Source organism: Panthera uncia (genome assembly GCF_023721935.1).
Source record: "Panthera uncia isolate 11264 chromosome E2 unlocalized genomic scaffold, Puncia_PCG_1.0 HiC_scaffold_19, whole genome shotgun sequence".
NCBI lineage: Eukaryota > Metazoa > Chordata > Mammalia > Carnivora > Felidae > Panthera > Panthera uncia.
In genome coordinates this window covers 4,694,243-4,702,017 of record NW_026057588.1, presented here as the reverse complement: position 1 = coordinate 4,702,017, position 7,775 = coordinate 4,694,243, and the positions used below count along the sequence as shown (strand labels likewise).

At 51.3% G+C, this 7,775-nt stretch overlaps 1 protein-coding gene across 3 annotated transcripts in view; it reads right to left on the bottom strand.

Annotated features, from left to right (window-relative positions):
• Positions 1-5,054, bottom strand: part of CDC42EP5 (CDC42 effector protein 5) — a 10,347-nt gene extending 5,293 nt beyond the window's left edge. The window contains exons 1-3 of one of the 3 annotated variants that reach the window (XM_049621530.1): positions 4,439-4,857; positions 4,046-4,181; positions 3-232 (exon numbers count right to left, since the gene is read on the bottom strand). In XM_049621530.1, the coding sequence (XP_049477487.1) occupies positions 3-232 (230 nt within the window). In that variant the 5' untranslated portion in view covers positions 4,046-4,181; positions 4,439-4,857. Of the gene's footprint in view, positions 1-2; positions 233-1,426; positions 2,347-4,045; positions 4,182-4,438 lie in introns of those variants that run through there. The other 2 variants (XR_007455698.1, XR_007455697.1) reach the window with 2 other exon arrangements.
• Positions 5,055-7,775: the final 2,721 nt, after the last annotated feature.

The following is a 7,775-nucleotide window of genomic DNA, read 5'->3' as shown; positions in this document are numbered from 1 at the left end:
GCGGCACCGCGGGGGGCCGCGCGGAGCGCGGGGCCCCGGCGGGCGGCGCCCGGGGCTCGGGCGGCGGCCCGCCGCCGTGACGGCTCAGGAACGAAGTGTCCCCGAAGGCGTCGCCACCGCGCCCCACGTGCAGCGTGTGCCGGAAGTCGCCGAGCGGCGCGGAGATGGAGAGTGCGCCGCGCTCCGGCCGCTTCTTGGGCTGCGCGGGGCCCAGCTGCTTCAGCACCGGCATCTGCGGGGTAGGGCCGGGTCAGCGCTGCCTCCTCCGGGAGCGAGTGAGCGAGCGAGGCCGCGTTCCCACCCTGGGCCTAAGGCAGCGAGCGGTTCAAAGAAGGGATTACTTCCATTTGACAGGTGGGGAAACAGCGGCTCCCGGAGGCCCGAGGTCGCAGACCCCAATGGAGGTTGGCCCGCAACCACCACGCCATGCTGATTCCACTAATTACTAATATTCGAGTCTCCCTACAGGCCAGGCAACAGTGCTTCACCGACTCTTCGAGTGTTTCCTAAACTTGACGGAGAAACTCCGGCTTCTGCCCGACAGAGATTCCCAGGCCCCTTCCCTGAAGGCGGGATGTCTTTGTCCATGGAGGGGAGGGACGCAGGCACAGTGCCTGGGACCCACCACACTTGGAGAGGCCTAAGAGAATGTTAAAATGTTTTAATCTATTTTAAAACGTGTGGGAAAGATTTGCCTTTACACCAACACAGCTATAAAATAGAAATTAATATATGTCCACGAGACCTTTGCCTAGGGCACAAGCAAGTCCCAATGCAGGCCTGCCTGGAAACTCAAATTCAGGTCTAAGTGGGCCTGGGAATCTGTATACTTGCACAGCATTTTATCATGAGTATTTGAGTCCGAAAGAGACAATATAATGTCTTGCTTTTTGCAAATTTCTCTAAAAATGAGCAAGAACAGCGCAAATTTGAAGCTGGCTCCTTGTGCACTACAGGAATAGCTGTGTTACTACCTCGTGGCTTCCCTGGGCTCTATGGTACCTGGAAATGCCTGCCAACCTTTGCCCACATCCTGGAACCTGGCTGTTTTTATGGAACTTTTGGGAGGGGCTTTGATGACCTTGTACTTTTGTTTTAACAGTCACTGTTATCATCATCATCATAATAATAAAAAATCGCCTTTCTGTTTGAATTGAAGCACCACCCTTTGCCAGCTGTATGAGTGGGATAAATTATGCGATTTCTCTATGTCTGTTTCCTCTCTATAAAATGGATAAGGGGTGCCTGGGTGGCTCAGTCGGTTAAGCGTCCGACTTCAGCTCAGGTCATGATCTCACAGTTCGTGAGTTTGAGCCCCGCATCAGTCTCTGTGCTGACAGCTCAGAGCCTGGAGCCTGCTTCAAATTCTATGTCTCCCTCTCTCTCTGCTCCTCCCCCGCTCATGCTCTGTCTCTCCTTCAAAAATAAATAAAAAACATTTAAAAAAATGGATAAAATAACACCACCTTCCTTGAAGGGCATGTAGAAAAATCTCAATTAAAGAAAACTGTACTTGTAATAGTGCCAGCCAATTGGTGGTGCCAGTTGTTGGGGGGGAGGGGGCGGGAGGAGGATGTGTCCCCAAATAACTAGAACACAATTTAGATTTGATAAAACCCTATGAAGAAGGTAAAGCAGTCAGCACTATTCTGTCAGTAACTAGCACTCTGGGAAACATCACTGATAATGCAGAGAAAAATTAAAGCTAAAAGGATTTAAAATAACCATGGCTGGATGTGTTCTGAGGATTGTCCTTTACCCCACCCCAACACACACGCACGTGCGCACACACACACACACACACACACTTTACGTTTATTTCCCTGGAAAAACCAGTCTTGATTTTATCACCTCTGTAGTGTTTCTCAAACTCCTCTGACCTCACCTAGATGAGTAAATATATTCTAATTATAACCTGGCACGTAATGGCCTTTCCTCCCCACCACTCCCCCAATAAAAGGGAACAAACATTGGATGAAACAAGACTTACAAGCTAAGGCACTCAGATGTTTTCAATCCTAATCTATTTTATTTGTTTTAAACGCTGACTTTTTCTCATTAATGAATTTCAATCCACAGTGTAAAATAAAAAGAATCTGCTCCCAGAGCTAGTAGGTGCCCATCATTACTGTGGAGTGAGCTGCAGGTGAAAAGAACACCGAATGGGGTGCCTGGGTGGCTCTATCAGTTGAGCGTCCGACTTCGGCTTGGGTCATGATCTCGCGGTTGGTGGGTTCAAGCCCTGTGTCGGGCTCTGAGCTGACAGTTCGGAGCCTGGGCCTGCTTCAGATTCTCTGTCTCCCTCTCTTTCTGCCTCTCTCCCACTCAGGCTGTCTCTGTCTCTGTCTCAAAAATTAAATTAAAAAAAAAAAAAAGATCACAGCTCAGCCAACTGCCCAGGTTTCGGTCTGGCTGTGTGGTGTGTGTGGCCTTGGGCAGGTTACTTAACCTTTCTGACCTCATTTCCTCCTCAAAAAAAAAAAAAAAAAAAAGGAACCTAGGGACATAGGGTGTTCCCATAACACGTCACAGTCCCTTTGCAAGAACTGGTGAGATGTTGCCAATAAAGTCTGGGCACAGGACCCAACACACACAGCCAAAGCAGAACTTCAGTAAATGTTCAGTGGCCACCTTAGATCATTGTCCCAAGTCCCAGAGAAGGACACACTCACAGAGGGAAAGAGACTTGCCCAAGGTCACAAAGCCAGCTCTGTGGGACTCTGGAGCCCAGACTTACCACTTCCACTGCCTGCTGCCTCTTGAACTGAGCCCTCCCTGGGCAGCTCTCAGCCGCTGGCTCTTCGCCCTGCCCACGCCCTAGCTTGTCCCTCATGCCACCCTTCTGTGGCTCTCCCAGGCCACGTTACCACCATTTTCCCAGTGCCTGGCCAAACACACCTTTCCGTGGGACCCTGAACTACCTTCCTCAACCTTAAATCTCAGTTTACTCCACTGAAAAATGGGAGTCGGAAAGCCTGTTTGCTAGGCGTACTTGAAAAGTATATTCATGATGCTGATATTGTATTTCCTAAGCCCGTATTCTGGGCCAGGTGGGGGCCTAAATGGTTTACTCAAATAAACAAACTCATTCAATCCTCAGAACAACCCAGTGAGGGGGGGAGACCCTTATTTTACAGATGTGGTGGCTGAGGCACAGAGAGAGGGACTAACTTGCCCGGAGTCACAGGGCAACAAATGTGGGGGTCCCGGTTTGGACACCAGGCAGAGTCTAAACTTGAGGGTCTAAAGATGGCCACCCTGTTGCCCACAGACCCCTTTGGATGGGGCGGGTGGGTGTGTTATCCCCATGGAAAAAAACAACGTCTGGAGATGCTCTAAAGTCCCGGGATTTCCTGCACCCTTGACCATATCTGTTTGCCTTGCCTTTTTTTTTTTTTTTTTTTTTTTCCATTCCAGACTGAGCGCAATGAATTAGAAATCGTTTTCGAGCGCGGCCTCTTGGTGCTAGCTCTAAGGGCCTCGGGTAAGTGGCTCCAGCCTCGGTGTCCTCTTAAATAGAAGGCTCTAGTCTCCCTCTAGCAGAGCTGAGTGCTCGACACAATGAGATCATGCTCGGAAAAACTCCGTCAGCCGGCCAAGGCTCGTACAGAGCGCTGTTGTTTGGCGGAGTGCTGGCGCAAGGGTGGGAGCCCGGGGGCTCTGGCCCCGAGACTCGGCTGGGCCGCCCTCCTCCCGCCTCCCTGCGCCCCTGCAGGCCCGCAGCTGCAGCTGCAGGAGAGGAGGGCACAGCTGGGTCACCTCCGTCCCCTCCAGCCCCAGCCCCGCCAAGACGGAAATAACCGCCCGCTCCAGACCCGGCCCGACTGGTTCTCGGCTCTGGGGGAGAGGTGGCCAGGCGGGTGGGGCCGAGGCGGGGCCGGGTCCGCGGGTGGGAGACACCTCCCCCCCCCCCCCCCCCCCGTGGGCTCGCCGCGCTTGCTGGGGCCACGTGGCTGCCGCCCGCGGTCCCTTCGCGCGTCTTGTCCCGCGTGCCCCCCGGACCTGAGCAGGGGCCCCGGGACCCCGGCTCCCCGCTGCCCCTTACCTCGTGGCCCTCGCGGAGTGGGGCAGGCGCGCTCTCGGGCTCCGACTGGGACGCCCCTCTCCTTGGTTCGGAGCCCGCCTCTGCCTCCGAGTCCCAAGTCCGCGCCTTCTTCCTTTTTCCTCCGGGCGGATCACACCTGGCAAAGTGTCATGCGGGACCTGGAGGGGGGGGGGTCCAGGACCCAGGCGTCCTCCTCCTCAGGACCCCTCCTCTCTCAGGTTCCAGGGGTCCTGCCTCCTACCTCTCTTACTCCTCAGACCCAGGAGTCCCAGGTCCCAACCCCCCCCCCCCTCCCTCGGACCCTGGGGTCCAGGCCGCCGACCCTCCCTGCCTCAGACCCAAGGAGTCCGGGCCCCCACCCCTGGCAGGCCCTGGCCTCGAGTCCCTTCTTACCTGCACCGGGGACCGAAGTGTCAGCCCCTCTCGGGGGGCCATGGTAGGAGCCCAAACGGGCCGCGAAGTCACTGCCCAGTCCAGCCCAGTCCCTCTGGGGCAGAGAGGGTTAAGGCCCAGGCCCCTCCCCGCCTTCCTTATCCCCCAAAAGTTTTGCCTCTAGGATTTAAAGGACTAGAAAGCGGTGGTGGAAAAGCAGAGGCCTCCGGGCTGAGTGTGGGGGCGGGCCTGGGCCGGACCGGGTGCGCACAGAGGACACGCAGAAGGGGTGGGGGGATGGACAGGGCGCGCCCCCCTCCCAGCCCAGCCCCTCCTCCTGCCCAGCTTGGAATTTCCTGAAACTGGGGAAGTCTGGCTGTTTAGAAGAGTAATTTCTTCCAGATTGCAGCTGTTGGAGGAGTGTCTGTGGTGTGTGTGTGTGTGTGTGTGTGTGTGTGTGTAGAGGGAGGGCAGGAGAGAGGGAGGGAGAGGGAAAGAGAATGTGAGAATGAAACAGACAAGGTCCCTGAGTCCGCACAGCTCTGACTCTGCTTTGGAGAGTTTCCTGGGCGAATGTCCCTGCCTGACACTGCTCATGGAAAGATCATTCCATGACTCTGAGCATTTGCACCTTTTAGTGACAAGAGGAGTCTCAGATTTGAATGTTGGGAAGATTCCCACCCCCTCCCCCTAGGAGGCACGAGGGAGGGTCTTCCCAGGAGAGTGGAGTCCCCAGAGAGGAGGCTGGTTGGGAGGAGGCCCAGGGAGGAGGCTGTCTTAGTTGTGAGCTGGGGCTGGTGAAGAGAGTCAATCTCACAGGTAACAAGGAAGTGAAGCTTGAACAAACCTCCAAGGAGGGGCGGGTTGTAGAGCTGAGAAGAAGAGGAGGACCACTCAGAGCAGGCTGGAAGTCCAGGTGAGCAGAGGAGGACCACAGGCAAAAAGCACTCTCTAAAATGCAGAGATCAGCTCAAAAGCCACTGGGAGCTTAGATTTTTGTCCTGGAGCCTGGGGTACTGAAGGGGTACCCCAGGATAGGATAGCAGGGTCGGATCCAGGTATTAGAAAGTTCCTGGAGGGTGGGCGCCGGGTGGCTCAGTCCGTTAAGCATCCCTCTTTGGCTCAGGTCATGATCTCACAGTTTGTGAGTTTGAGCCCGGCGTGTGGCTCTGTGCTGACAGCTCAGAGCCTGCTTGGGATTCTCTCTTCCTCTCTCTCTGTCTTTCCCAATTTTTATGCTCTCTCTCTCAAAATAAATAAACTTAAAAATTAATAAATAAAATAAAATTGCAGTCCTTAAAGCTCTCCGTCCCTTTGCCCTGCTTAAAAAAAATGAAAGAAAGAAAGAAAGAAGAAAGAAAGAAAGAAAGAAAGAAAGAAAGAAAGAAAGAAGAAAGTTCCCCCTGGGATTCACAAGAGGAATGCTGCATTTCAAATCCAGCATTTTAGGGTGGATTGAGGGTGGATGGGGGGGGAGGGGTTTACACAAAACTCAGTAACCAAGATAAATAATATACTTAAATATAGATTTTTATCAAACACTTTTATTGGCGTTAAATCCACACAACACTAAAGGAACTATTCAAAAGTGATGTCTGGTACATCCCCAGTGTTATATAACCACCACCTCTGTCCAGCTCCAAACCATTTTCATCACCCTCTAAAGGAAGCCCCTTATCCCTAAGCCAGTCCCTCCCTATTTCCCCACCTGCAGCTCCTACAGCCACCAGTCTGCTTTCTGTCTCTGTGGATTTGCTTGTTCAGGACGTCTCACAGACACTGAATCCTACGCTATGTGGCCTTCTGTGTTCCACTTCTCTCACTGAGCATAGTGTCCTCAAGGTTCATCCACACTGTAGCATGTGTTGGTGTTTAATTCATTTTATGGCTGAATGATATTCCATGGCACAGATAGACCACATTTTGTCTAAAATAAAAAATATTTTAATGCCCTATTTTGAAAATGGATGTATAAAATGAACAAAAAACATCAAAACTTCAAAGAAAGACAGGATGGGGCTGGTGGAAAGCTTTTTTGGGTCCTGGGACAAAAGGAAAAAAATCAGTCACTCTGATCCCATCTTCATTTAAGATTTTGATATTTTGTTCATCACGGATGTGTTATTGATCCTTTTTGTCGCATTTATTCGTTTGTTGTGTTACAGCGTTGTCAATCTTGGTTACTGAATCTTTGATGTTTCCTTAATTTTTTTTTTTTTTGGCAGTGTCCTTTTCCCGGCCCTGGCCAGGAAGCTGTGAGGCTGGGTGCAGGGACCCTGGAGAGGGACCTGAGTTGGAGCCAGGGTCACAAGAATGGAGAGGAAATTACAACGCAAAGGGATTCAGGCAGGTTCACTTGGACTTGAGAACCAAAAGGGATTTGCAGGAGAGAGAGAAGCAAGGATGAAAGTATTGTTTTTCCATTGATGGTGGAAAGAATCTCCACAACCTATATGGTTGACAACCACCACATTTTTTAAAAATTTTTTTATTTTTCCAATATATGAAATTTATTGTCAAATTGGTTTCCATACAACACCCAGTGCTCATCCCAAAAGGTGCCCTCCTCAATACCCATCACCCACCCCATCACCCACCCTGCCCTCCCTCCCACCCCCCATCAACCCTCAGTTTGTTCTCAGTTTTTAACAGTCTCTTATGCTTTGGCTCTCTCCCACTCTAACCTCTTTTTTTTTTTTCCTTCCCCTCCCCCATGGGTTTCTGTTAAGTTTCTCAGGATCCACATAAGAGTGAAACCATATGGTATCTGTCTTTCTCCGTATGGCTTATTTCACTTAGCATAACACTCTCCAGTTCCATCCACGTTGCTACAAAGGGCCCTATTTCATTCTTTCTCATTGCCATGTAGTACTCCATTGTGTATATAAACCACAATTTCTTTATCCATTCATCAGTTGATGGACATTTAGGCTCTTTCCATAATTTGGCTATTGTTGAGAGTGCTGCTATAAACATTGGGGTACAAGTGCCCCTATGCATCAGTACTCCTGTATCCCTTGGGTAAATTCCTAGCAGTGCTATTGCTGGGTCATAGGGTAGGTCTATTTTTAATTTTCTGAGGAACCTCCACACTGTTTTCCAGAGCGGCTGCACCAATTTGCATTCCCACCAACAGTGCAAGAGGGTTCCCGTTTCTTCACATCCTCTCCAGCATCTATAGTCTCCTGATTTGTTCATTTTGGCCACTCTGACTGGTGTGAGGTGATATCTGAGTGTGGTTTTGATTTGTATTTCCCTGATGAGAAGCAACATTGAGCATCTTTTCATGTGCCTGTTGGCCATCCGGATGTCTTCTTTAGAGAGGTGTCTATTCATGTTTTCTGCCCATTTCTTCACT